A 13,915-nucleotide genomic window follows, 5' to 3' on the forward strand; every position below is an offset into this window, starting at 1 on the left:
AAATCTATATAAATAAAAATAAATCGTTGAAATATAGATATGTAAGCAGGTAACCTCAACGAATACTTAAAAATGAATTTTTTGTTCGTTACTGCCAAGAAAAAACAAAAATCCAGTAGAGTTGTGAACCTAATACTTTTTGAAGGTGGTTAAAATTAAAGAATTTGCGGAGACAATGGAAAATCTCAAAAAACGTAGCAGTTATTTTAACTTCGCACATTTAAGTTTGCGCGTTTAAGTTTGCGCGTTTGACAATTCGCAACACAACGTCGGTCGGGTCAGTTGTATATGAATACTAGCTTTTCCCCACGGTTTCCCCCGTCAATTTGAGGATAAAACGTACGAAAATATATAATAAAGCCTATCCTATTATAGCCTTTCACATAAACGAGTTATCAAACACAAAAAAATTCAATTTGAGCGAGTAGTTCCTGAGATTAGCGCGTAAACAAACAAACTTTACGGCTTCACGATATTTGTATATATAAGATTGTTAATTTAAAACGTTGCTCGTGGACTTTCGTCGGAGAAAAGTAAGCAGTGAAAGGTGTCTCGACGTCGATAAGGAAAACGAGTGACGACTTCTCTCAGAGAGATTAGCTATAAAATAATTCTACGTATTTCTATTTTTAAACGTCTTCAAAAAAGGAGGAGGTTACTCAATTCGACCGTATAAATAGGTATATGTTTTTATGTATGTTCGCGGATAACTTCGTCACTTATAAACCGATTTTAATTTTAAAAAATTTAATTGAATAGAAATGAGATATCCCAAAGGTCCCATGATAAGGAAACCAGGATCTGTTGATGGAATCCCAGAGAAATCGAGGGGAACCGTCGACAATCGTAGTGACGACTAGTGCGTTTGTTAATTTTTTTTCGTCTACTTACGTTGTATTACTTGTCGATGTAATTAAAGTTGTTTTTTTTTTTTTTTCGTTTGCTAGAAACCACAATTAGACGTATTAGTATTAACGAGGAAATTATATTCATTAAATACAATCGTACTTACTATTTTTTATACTCATGATATTGTTTTGGTTACAGCAAATGATTTTAATTGCACCACACCACAAGCATCATATTTCGAACGCAAACAGAATCACCAAAATAGAAACCCCGTAAAAATTTATGAGGGTCGAATTGAGAATCTCCTCCATTATTTGAAGTCAGTTCAAAAATGATTCATTCTCTATTTTGGGGCTTTTGAGCGTGAATAAATTATTTATTTATTCAAATGCGAATTGCAATGAAATATTTAATAACAAGTCAGTTTAAACAACCGCACTTGTGATAGGTAAACAATGTGGTATTTTGTGACAGACACTTCGAGAAGCTCTTAAAATTAAATCCTGTTTTTGTTTTTCTGTGTGGTTACGGCAGTAAAGAATATAACCACCCCCTATCTTCCCGTGGATGTCGTAAGAGGCGACTAAGGGATAACACAATTTCACTACCACCTTGGAACTTACAAAGCCGACCGGTTGCGGGATAACCATCCAACTGCTGGCTTTGAAATACACAGGCCGAAGACGGGCAGCAGCGTCTTCGGTGCGACAAAGCCAGCCCAGCGGTCACCAACCCGCCTGCCCAGCGTGGTGACTACGGGCAACATAAGTACACGCCATTTTTCGCGCGAACTTGTGGAGGCCTATGTTCAGTGGACTGCGCTAGGCTGTAGTGATGTGATGATGATGATGATTTGTAAATAATTTTTTATTGCAGATCTAATTTAAATAATACCAAATACCATTGATATTGTGAGAAATAAACAGCTAATTTAACATTATATATTTCACTGGTTTCCATTACAGCTCATGACACAATAACGTTTATGGTATGATTGTGTTTGCTCGCGAATGAAAAAAAAACGAATTTCAAGTAATCCATCGTACGCTTCAACCTGTAATATCCCACAACTGGACAAAGGCCTCTTTCCCCATGTAGGAGAAGGATCAGAGCTTAATCCACCACGCTGCTCCAATGCGGGTTGGCGGCTATATTCCCTACTATGAGTAACGATCGCTATCAGGTGTACATGATAACAACCGGGACCGACGGCTTAACGTACTCTGCGAGGGGAGACCCACAAGGACTGCACAAACACCCAGACCACGGCAAACACCTATACGGCCAATACAAATGTTTGTCATGTGCGGGGATCGAACCCGCAAGCCAGCGCAACAGGTACAATCCATGGCTGTAACCGTTGCGCCAATGCAGCGTCCATCCATCCAATCCATCGTAAGTTGTATACAACGTAGGTAGACGAAAAAATAGTCAAGTAACTGCGCATTATTAGAGTTAAATGAAAAAGTACACGTCAGATCTCAAAGAAATTTAAATAAAACTACATGACACGCACCACCTTTCGATTAAAAAAAAATCATCGAAATCGAACACAAAAAATACAGTCGAATCGAGTAACTCCTTCTTTTTTGTAGTCTGTTAAAAATGCTAAATGTTAAAAATGCATAATCTCATGGACCCCTTAAATATCTGTAATAATACAACTAATTCAATTGGACCAATATCAATATCAAAAACAAAGGCTTCAAAATCACTTTCGTACCGTCATCTTACAAATTAAAATTTTAATTATCGTTACCAATGAACCGTTTATCTAATTCATCAACAAATATTTATACTGAGATAATCCATATAAGTGGGCATACTTCTATAAAATATTTTAACCGAACCATAGTTACCTACAGACATTCATATATGTACGACCAAATTGTAACTTGTACTGGGGAGCTTGGGGATAGATATATCTGCACATAAATGTAATTTGTATTAAAAAGACATTAATAACTAAAGCTTATTATTCGGTGCAAGATTACATCTATAATTAATAGGAGCATAATAATATATTAATAGGAGCGGAGCACCAATGAAGAATGTTTCAAAATCAGGCTTTTTTCATTTTGAGAGCTTCAGCTAGTAGATGACTAATGACGCTGTATTTCCTGCAAGATATTACCAATTTTTTATTGTGTTGTTTTTTTTAACCGACTTCCAAATAATTGTGTTTGCTCGCAAACGAAAAAAAAACCGACTTCAATTACATCGACAAGTAATACAACGTAGATCGACAAAAAAATAGTCAAGCAACAACAACATTATCAAAACACGCAACAACAACACGTTATCAAACAACGCATTATCAAAGATTACTCAAAAATTAGTTATCAGATCTCGATGAAATTTAAATGTGACCACATGATAAACTTCGGCTTTCGATTAAATTAAAAATCATTAAAATCGGTAAACCTAATAAAAAGTTATTGCGGATTTTCAAGAAGTTCCCTCGATTTCTCCGGGATCCCATCATCAGATCCTGGTTTCCTTATCACGGTACTAAACTTGGGATATCTCCTTTCCAACAAAAAAAGAATTATCAAAATCCGTACATCCAGTAGAAAGTTATGCGGTATAATACAACGTAGGTCGACGAAAAAAGCGTCAAGTAAAAACGCATTATTAGATATAGCTCGAAAAGTAGTTGTTAGATCTCAAATAAATTTAAATGGGACCAATTGGCACACACCACCTTTCGATTAAAAGAAAATTTGTCGAAATCGCTCCACCGAGTCAAAAGTTCTGATGTAACATACATAAAAAAAAAAAAAAAAAAAAAAAAAAAAAAAAAAAAAAAAAAAATACAGTCGAATTGAGAACCTCCTCCTTTTTTGGAAGTCGGTTAAAAAGGAGGAGGTTCTCAATTCAACTGTATTTTTTTTTTTTTTTTTATGTATGTTACATCAGAACTTTTGACCGGGTAGACCGATTTCGACAAATTTTGTTTTAATCGAAAGGTTTTGTGTGCCAATTGGTCCCATTTAAATTTATTTGAGATCTAATAACTACTTTTCGAGTTATATCTAATAATGCGTTTTTACTTGACGCTTTTTTCGTCAACCTACGTTGTATTATACCACATAACTTTCTACTGGATGTACCGATTTTGATAATTCTTTTTTTGTTGGAAAGGGGATATCCTTAGTTTGGTACCATGATAAGGAAACCAGGATCTGATGATGGGATCCTAGACAAATCGAGGGAAACACTCGAAAATCCGCAATAACTTTTTACTGGGTATACCGATTTTGATAATTTTTAATTTAATCGAAAGCTGATATTTATCATGTGGTCACATATAAATTTTATCGAGATCTGATAACTACTTTTTGAGTAATCTTTGATAACGCGTAGTTGCTTGACTATTTTTTTGTCGATCTACGTTGTATTACTAGTTGATGAAATTGAAGTCGGTTTTTTTTTTCGTTTGCGAGCAAACACAATTATTAGTTTCTTACCTGTTCTTCTATCCAGAATCCAGTTCCGAAAGGGTGGTTAAGCATGACTTTTAACGGTAATTACAATTTTGATTTGTAAGATTACGATTTGAAGATGCTTTTGAAGCCTATTTAAGTTATTTTTAACCGACTTCAAAAAAGGAGGAGGTTACTTCATCATTATCATCATCATCATTACAGCCTATACAGTCCACTGCTGGACATAGGCCTCCACAAGTTTACGCCACTTACTTTTTACTTATACTTAATTCAACCGTATATATATATATAAATACCCCGAATATATATTCGGGGATAACTTCGTCGTTTATAAACCGATTTTGATCCTTTTTTGTTGGAAAGGAGATATCTCAGGGGTGGTACCATGATAAGGAAACCAGGATCTGATGATGGAATCCTAGAGAAATCGAGGGTAATCCTCGAAAATCGTAGTGACGACTAGTGCGTTTGTTAATTTTTTTCGTCAACTTACGTTGTATTACGAGTACTTGTCTATGTAATTGAAGTTTTTATTCGTTTGCGAGCAAACACAATTATTAATTTTGATTTCTTAAAAATATAATTTTTCATCCAAGGCTCCTTGTGCTAGTTTTAAGGGTTTCTTGTTTTATTTTTTTAATTCTTGTTATGTTAAATGCGATCAATACGTAATTGAAACTAGATATTTTGTTAAATTATTAATTATTAGGTAGTACATCACAGATTGTATTGGTTTTTTTGTTGCTATCTTGGTTATTATTTGGTTTATACTTACTTCTATAAGAAGTCTTGATAAAGACTTACACGGAACTATCTGAGTAACAAGTGGAACAAAAACTATAATATATATTTTTAAATAAAGTATAAAATACATTAAAAAGCACAATTTGTTTTTATTTCTTCAAAGATCAGTCTTATTACTTGTATTTTATGTTTTTCTCCCACACACGCAGCATATTACGTGCACAAACAAATACACAACATATCATATCAAAAATTTCGATCTAGCGGATACATCGTTCCATAGCCAATTGGCTAGAGCACCGACACGGTCAGTCGGAGATGCAGGTTCGATCTCCGCTGGAACGGTCAATCTTTGATATGATATTAAAAAAATGTTTAAATTAAATCGCTTTTAAATGATATTCAAACATTTATAAAAAAGTTTTATACAACTTCTCAGCAACAGCTTACTATTAAGTCAGTTTTGTATCTATAAGAAAAACGAGTGTGCTTTAGACCACACGACTAATTAATACTTACGGAACATAACGCTCTCTCTTTCTAACTTCACTAACTTATATCTCAATTTCCGTTCGCTTCGCCTGATCACACTTTTCGTAACGCTCTCGTCCCGCATTCACCAGCTTACTCCCCATCAAATCAATGTTCAAATTATTTATTTAAGTAAGCTTCAAAAGTACACGAATCATTATTTTAGAAAACATAATATGCAAAGGTTTAAATGTAATACCAAAGTAACATAAATCTTCTATAATATAAAAATGAGTCGCTGAATGTGTTGCTAAGCGCAAAACTCGAGAACGGTTGGATCGATTTCGCTAATTCTTTTTTTTAAATATTCTTTGAAGTACGAGGATGGTTCTTACGGAGAGAAAAATTCTAAAAAAAAAAAATTATATTTCCTGAAAAAGTCTAAAAACAACACTTTTCTATACTCCCATACAAAAGATTTGTGATAATACTTAAAAGTCAATTTGAACTTTAATACCATACGATAAAGTTTGTGTTAGGCGATACGAAGTTCGCCGGGTCAGCTAGTTCCCAATAAAAATGAAACCAAATCATTGCAAATCGATCCCATAATTGATTTGCAGACTATAACTTATTACACGTTACATTTTCACTTTCAACAGTAAACAATAGCGCATACCTATATTGACTTTACTATCTGTAGTAATATTATTGTGTTCGTCTTCCGGTTTCAAAGGTTAATGAACCCGGATATGTGTTAAAAGGATACAATTACGTATACAAATGACAATTTATATTTCATTTCAATTGTGTATTGTAGTCACAGAAAAATAAAAAATATTGTAATATTGCATAGCAGTAGCTACATTAAGGTTGTGACATACCTAATGATAAATTGCAGCAATTTTGAAAGTTTTAGTTGAATTCTCTTTAATTTATTTTTTCAAATATAGAATATTTTGACGTCCGTTAAGTGTGTGTTGCCATCGAATGGCGTAATAAATGTTTTTATTTATTCAATTAATTTACATTTTCTATTTATTATCATACCAGTCTTCACGACTGATCTTCTAAATTCCTTAACTAAATACTTCAAAAAAGAAAGACGTTCTCAATTCGACTATATTTTTTATTTGTGTTACCTTATAACTTTTAGACATAAATGGACATGCTTGTCATGTGGTCCCATTGAAATTTAATTGAGATCTGACGTGTACTTTTTTAGTTATATCTAATAATGCGTATTTACTTGACTATTTTTTCGTCCACCTACGTTATGTTACCGGTCGATGTTATTGAAGTCGGTTTTTATTCCGTTTGCTAGCAAACAATTACTATTATTTGTGTGTAACATTTTTTTTCGTAAACCTAGTTTTTCTTTCGCAAAATTAAATATCCTTAAAAAATGTGCAAACTCATAATGTATTAAAATACCAGCAGTTTTGCAAATCAGTCAAACTTTAAAAAAGTATGCGTGTGTGAGTACTTATGTACGCACTTAAGAAGTTATACTTCAATGGCTAGCTAACTTCACGTTGCTAACTTCTTCTTCGTTGACTGGTTAACTTCAGGGTGTCGGTTTTTTGTGTCGGTGTGCGCGCGCATCGTAAAAATTTACCCTCATCATTTTTCCCCACAGCGCCAAAAGAAGAATAGCTTGAAAAAATTGCACACAAAAAAAACTTGAGGAGGCTTCTAGGCTATATAAGATCACTCTGCAATTCATCAGGAACAAAGCACTAACTGAAAATGTAAATTATATTTATTGTTACCGCGGCTTAAACCTTGGCTTTGAGTTAAAAAATACAGAAGATAAGTCAGTCAACTTGTTTGTAGATTCTTTGATAACGCTATAATAATGTTAATTTTACATCGATATAACACACACATACACGCACACTAAATTATTAGACAAAGTGTATAAATGAAAATCAAAAACAAAAACAACTTTATTCAAATAGGCTCCAAGAGCACTTTCGAATCGTCATTTTACAAATTAAAACATCATACATTATATATTATATATGTTCATAAAATAAGTTTTAAATCTTTATTTTTACGTAAAAGTGTGTGCAGTTGTAAGCTCTTATAAACATATTATACATAATACTAATAACGGATACATAGATACAATTGAAAAGTTCTAGATGAAGAAAACAAGTCATGGACATACACGAGAATTGAAAGCAACAACAAAACTTGTTTAAAGTATTTAAGACACGGTTGGGGCAGTTACATAAAAAAATAAATCTTAAAAGAAATTATATTTTTATGATCTCAAAGTATAAAACGACTGTACTTTTGCCGTTTTACCCAAACTTCGTCAACCAGTTCCCATAACTCCCACCTGTTGCGTTTGTTTACATTACAAGGCGTACCAGAATTTTCTAGAGTGTAACGATTGCTTCAGTTAATCTATTTTAGACTTTATATCTTCTTTAGTAAGCATCATTTTTCCCTAACACTATCTTTAATACGCATTAGTTTTGTTTCGAAACATACATAGAAAGTTCCAGAATGTACTGTCGTAACGGACATCGTTTATATTATTAATGTGAACTTTAGTCATATTGTCTTAGAGTCTAAAATAGTTTGATTTCATTTATCTTATATTATACTGGAATTAAGGCGGGTGGTTAAAAGCGATAGGTAGCGTTGGCATAACAGTTTTGATGCAATGATATAAGTATGATCACATTATAAACATAATTAACATACTTATACATTTCTTTTTATTTATTTATGTATTTTCTATACTGTGTGGCTACGGTACTAAAGAATATAGCCACCCCCTCTCTTCCCGTGGATGTCGTAAGAGGCGACTAAGGGATAACACAGTTCCACTACCACCTTGGAACTTAAAAAGCCGACTGGTGGCGGAATAACCATCCAACTGCTGGCTTTGAAATACACAGGCCGAAGACGGGCAGCAGCGTCTTCGGTGCGACAAAGCCAACCTTCCGGTCACCAACCCGCCTGCCCAGCGTGGTGACTATGGGCAAAACATATGAGTTCACGTTATTTTTGGCGTAAACTTGTAGAGGCCTATGTCCAACAGTGGACTGTATAGGCTGTAAGGATGATGATTTTCTATAACTATTAGAATTCAGACATTTGTATGTAAGTTTTTTTATTATACATCTACACCACCTACCCAATTTAGATGATAAGTTTTCTTTTTATGTCTGGGTTGTCTGAAAGAAATGGCTAATTAGCCATAAGTCAGCCTATTGTACTTCACTGTCTGTAACTATCTTTAAGCTTTGTTTGTAATATAATTGTGGTGTACAATAAAGTCATCATCATCAGTTCATCCTAATACAGTCCACTGCTGGTCATAGGCCTCCACAAGTTCGCACAAAAATGGAGTGAACTAATGTGTTTTACCTACGGGTCATGTCACCACGCTGGGCAGGCGGGTTGGTGACCGTACAATAAAGTATAAAATAAATACTTAGGGCTTGTTTCACCGGCTTCTGATAAAGATCTGACGTGTAATGGTATCCAACAGATAGAAGTTACATAACATTATTTTTAAACTACCAATTTCCACTATGTCTCTCAGATGAATCAGAAATTTCTAATCACAATCTGCTTACCATGACATTCACGACATTCCATTGGGAACTAAGCACATTGTACGATTCCAAAATTGTGGCACAATAGTAGATAAGTGATCGATCTGTACCATGTTTAATATTTCCTTTCACAGCTTATGAAAGGTCTCACACTGAACGGCCCCCACCAGGATTCATTTTTGTGTCGGGGTAACACACAATACACAAGCACAAACGCCCAGACCACGGCAAACACCTGTATGTCCAATCCAAAAGTTTGTCATGTGTAGGGACCGAACCAGCAACCTCCAGTGCAACAGCCACAAATCAGTGCTATGACTGTTGCACTAATGCGTCGTCACCTTCAATTGATTACATGAACAAACCTAATATTCTAGTGGCACAATTCGAGGGTAAATCTTGGCGTCACGAGGAGGGCATGAGCCTACTTTATGACATCAAGCCATCACTTTTACGGATGCCCGAGAGGTCTAGTTCCAGAGCTATCTAATGCTTGTACATTATGACACTTTTTCTGAGGTAATCCTCAGACAGCCGGTCAATATCGTCATACCATCCCAGACGCCGCTCTAGTAGCTAGCCTGGCAGACCCCTAGACTGCCTCCAATAACGTTAATATAAATAAAAAAATGCGTGTACTTATGTACTCACGTAAGAAGTTATACTTCATTGGCGTGCTAACTTCGTGATGCTAACTTCTTCTTCAAGCTAGTCAAGCTTACTTCAGGAAGTTAGTTTTTTATCAAGGTGTGCGGGCACATCGTAAAAATTTACTCTCATCATTTTTCTCTCAGCCAAAAGAAGTATAACTTCAATAAATAAATATCTATAACATAGGGGTCATCTGTAACTTACGTCACACGAATTCCACGATTTTTTTACCCCTCCCCCGTCATTGTTATAGTTAGTCACATTTAAGAGCGTACCTAGTGGGACGTCACATATTTTGAAATTTTATTGCAATATCAATGAAACATAAGTATGATTTTTTTTAATTACAATTTACTCTTTAAATTTATAAAATAATTGTTAATAGGTATGTTGTTCTAGTATCATATTTTGAGACGCTCAATTCGATATATTATATTTTGAAATGTTATGTCACAAATTTTAGACCCACTCTTTGTCACACAATGTAATACTTCGTTGACTCTCTAACGGGAGTAGTACGTATACAGGCTGATCCAGATAAACAACAGTCCAAACTGCGACCATTAAAATTGAGATTCTTAGCAAGAGTCAAGACATTTTGCTAGCTTAAATTATGAAAATAAACCTTCCAAAAATTTCTCCTTATTTTTATTCTTTTCACTATTGAATACTTTTTCTTTCATCAACAAAAGATTTAAGCCAACTGTAGATAATGTAACAAAAACAGTACATTAAATGAAATTAAGAATTGGTTCTGCATAGTTATTTAAATATTATATTCTTAATATTAAAATGTGAAAGATATTTTGTTTGTATTTACGTTTCGCGAGAAACCTAATTATTAATAATTATTACTTAGCTAAATATTTAACACTGTGTGGTGAGGGGAAACATTATGAAATTCGACAATCAAGAGAAAAGTAACAAGTAGGTAACAAAGCAGTGTGTACAATTGTGATTGCAGTTTCGAATACATTAATTCATGAAAATCATTGAATTCTACAAAATTATCGATCATCAAATCCAAATAATATATGGAACCCAAACATCGAGAAAGATCATGACCCACACAACTCTTAGACGTTTATGCTAACGGTACACGCACACAGACAGCATCGGTACGGCCGTAAGTGTTTAATCTCGATGCAGGTGCTAACAAACTGTGGAACAATTTGTATAATAAAGTAAATTCGTACTTTATATTCAAGTAAAATTTCTTTACGCACGCTTGGTTTGAGGAGTAATCCGGTGAATGCGTGACGAGAGCGTTACGAAAAGTGTGATCAGGGTAGGCGAACGGAAGTTGAGAGGGTAGAAAGTGAGATAGTGTCGTTTCGTATATTACTGTAGGTGTAACTAATGAAGTTTTATTTCGTGTATTCGTGTGGTTTAAATCACACTCGTTTTTATAACATCTATTTGGGTATTGGGTATTTCTGTAAAGAACTCACTATAGACGGCGCCACGGTTCGCTTAAACCGAATATAAAAATCATCATATCAAAAATTTCGATCTAGCGGGTACATCGTTCCATAGCTTAATTGGCTAGAGCGCCGACACGGTCAGTCGGAGACGCGGGATCCCCGCTGGAGCGGTCAATTTTTGATATGATATTCAAAAATGTTTATCTATTTGGGTAGTCTGTAAAAAAATACTAAATAACCATAAGCATTACACTATAAACGTTTCTAAGCTATTTAAAATCTGTTTATAATCTAATTATGTAATTGTGCTGTTAAATAATGTATAAATAACCAACCAAAATAATATACCAATAAAACATAAATATAAACATACATATTATAACTAAATCAATATGTGGTATCTTGTTGTTAGCTTTTATTTATTTCTGTTCTGTATTAGTTATAGTTGCTTGCTAATAAGCTGTAAGTTATCGTAATAAAATAAAGTAAAATAAATATGAAGATATAAAGGTTGTCTGAAAGAAATCGCTCTTAGCGATAAGACCGCCTTTGTACATCTTTCTTTGCATGCATCACTTTTTTGTAATGTTTCTTTGTAGTGTACAATAAAGAGTATTTATTATTATTATTATTATTATGAAGATTTATTTAACTTATTGATTTTTAAATCAAGCGATTTACAAGAAACATACAAAAACAACACGTAATACACGCATTTACCGATGAGGTCAACGCACAAACGTAACCTACTTAACGTGAGTCGGCGCTCGTGACTCAACCGCACATATTTTCACTTTCCCCCAACGGTTGGCGACCGCTGCTAATTGCAGTTATCAATGAAACAAACCGACGCCGAGTTCCAGAACACTCTGAGGCTATATAAACGCGCCGGCGATGCGGGACCGGCGATAGTTTGAAAACAACGCGATACAAAATGTACAAGCACGCAATCATCTCACTAGCGATCCTTAGTTTCGCGGTATGCGAAGAAAGGTCACACAAACATGCACCTGTAGACCCCTTCGCGATGATCGACAAACATATCAGTCTTTCGCTCGCATACCCCTACCTCTGGCCATGGAGTCAACTGATCAGAGCCGCCACCGCGCTGGACATGGAGGAAAGCATGGAAGACCCGCAAATAATATCGGACTCAGAAAAGTACCAGATCAATTTATTCGTCAGACGTTTCAAGCCAGAAGAATTGAAAATCAAAGTTAAGAACCGGTACATAATAGTGGAAGGAAAGCACAAAGTCAAAGAGAACGACAGCAAATTCATGGCGAACCACTTTGTCCAGCGTTTCGTCCTACCACCCGGTACGAAACAGGAGGAGGTCACTGCTGTATTAAATGAGAAAGGCGTTCTATCAATAATGGCACCAAAACACGAAGTTCCTCCACCACCACCAGAGCGAGAAGTTCCAATAGAAGTCAGACTACCAGAAGAGAAGACAGAAGTGCCAGAAGAGAATAAGAAAGAAAGCGTAAAAGAAAACGCTCCTCCAGTCGTGCAAACATCAAAGACGCCATTAGAACAGATCGACATCGAAGCGACGACGCACGTCGGGAAAATAAGGAAGAAAGAATTGAAGACGACAACTAAAACGACAAAAGATAACGAGGTCACCAAAGGAATTGACGGTAATGGTTTAGATTACGCTCTGATCGAGACCGAGGAGTGAATGACAATGGGTACGAATGGAAAAGACTGAATTTAAGCTTTAATGTGCGTGGGAAGTTGTTCGACAGCTGTGTTTCGTTTATAAGAGTTGTTTGTTTATCAAATAAAGATGTTATTTATTACGAGCTCTCTCTTTCATTTATCTCTGTAAACAGAAACAGACTGGTATAATATTGTTTTGATCATCTGTGTAATTGAACGTGCTTGGTAATTATATTGCCTGTTATTCTTATCACGTTGATATTTTAAGGGTTCTTCGTAAATAAGAATGATAAATTAAATTTGTTACACTAAGTTTTTTTTTATAATTGTTTAAGCTACTTAATTATAACACTTAATATCTTATACTTCGAGACGGTGTTTCTGTGAACATACGTCAGAATTTAAATGGAAAATCAGGAAACAACAACGAAAATGCATTAAAATTTAAGCGAAATTCAGTGAGAATTTATAACAGAAGAGAATCTTAACATTTTTCGGTATTTATTATTATTATTTACGTAACTCTTTATGTAAAAGCTTTTGTTAAAAATGTGCCTCCTATTATTTTATTTTTATGCGAAAAAAAATCGATTCTTCATACAACAATTTTTAATTCTGCTAAATATCCGTTACATCATACAAATATTGTACAGTTACCGTTTAATACGCTAAAAAATATTTACCATAAAGATATTAAGATACAAAAGTTTCCTCTTTTCTCCGAAATTCAATTCACGATTTATAATTTATTTATAATTAATTTTTATATAACATATTAATTTTACTAATTATTTTCAATATTTTACAAAATTATATATATTTTCTAGTTCTTGATTTTTTTAATTTTGTTGATTGGTTTTTAATTAGGTACATAAAAGTATTAAGGAAATTTAGTATTTTAGAAAATAACAAATACCTTAAAATAAAATAAATCAAACAAAATAATAATAATAATAATTCAAACTATTAAGTGCAATAAAAAAAATATGGCTTTATTTATTTTTGTCGACTGTATAAAATTACATAAATAATTTAAAAAAGTTTACTAGTAATATTTTAGTTTTACAAACGTCATATTATACAA

At 34.0% G+C, this 13,915-nt stretch overlaps 1 protein-coding gene across 1 annotated transcript; it reads left to right on the forward strand.

Moving 5' to 3' along the window:
* Window positions 1–12,053: 12,053 nt before the first annotated feature.
* On the forward strand, window positions 12,054–12,974 carry LOC123670490 (protein lethal(2)essential for life-like). The gene has a single exon (XM_045603987.1). It carries the CDS (start codon window positions 12,101–12,103, stop codon window positions 12,848–12,850), a length of 750 nt encoding a protein of 249 aa, XP_045459943.1. The 5' UTR covers window positions 12,054–12,100; the 3' UTR covers window positions 12,851–12,974.
* Window positions 12,975–13,915: the final 941 nt, after the last annotated feature.

The sequence above is a fragment of the Melitaea cinxia genome, chromosome 1 (genome assembly GCF_905220565.1).
Source record: "Melitaea cinxia chromosome 1, ilMelCinx1.1, whole genome shotgun sequence".
NCBI classification, from domain to species: domain Eukaryota; kingdom Metazoa; phylum Arthropoda; class Insecta; order Lepidoptera; family Nymphalidae; genus Melitaea; species Melitaea cinxia.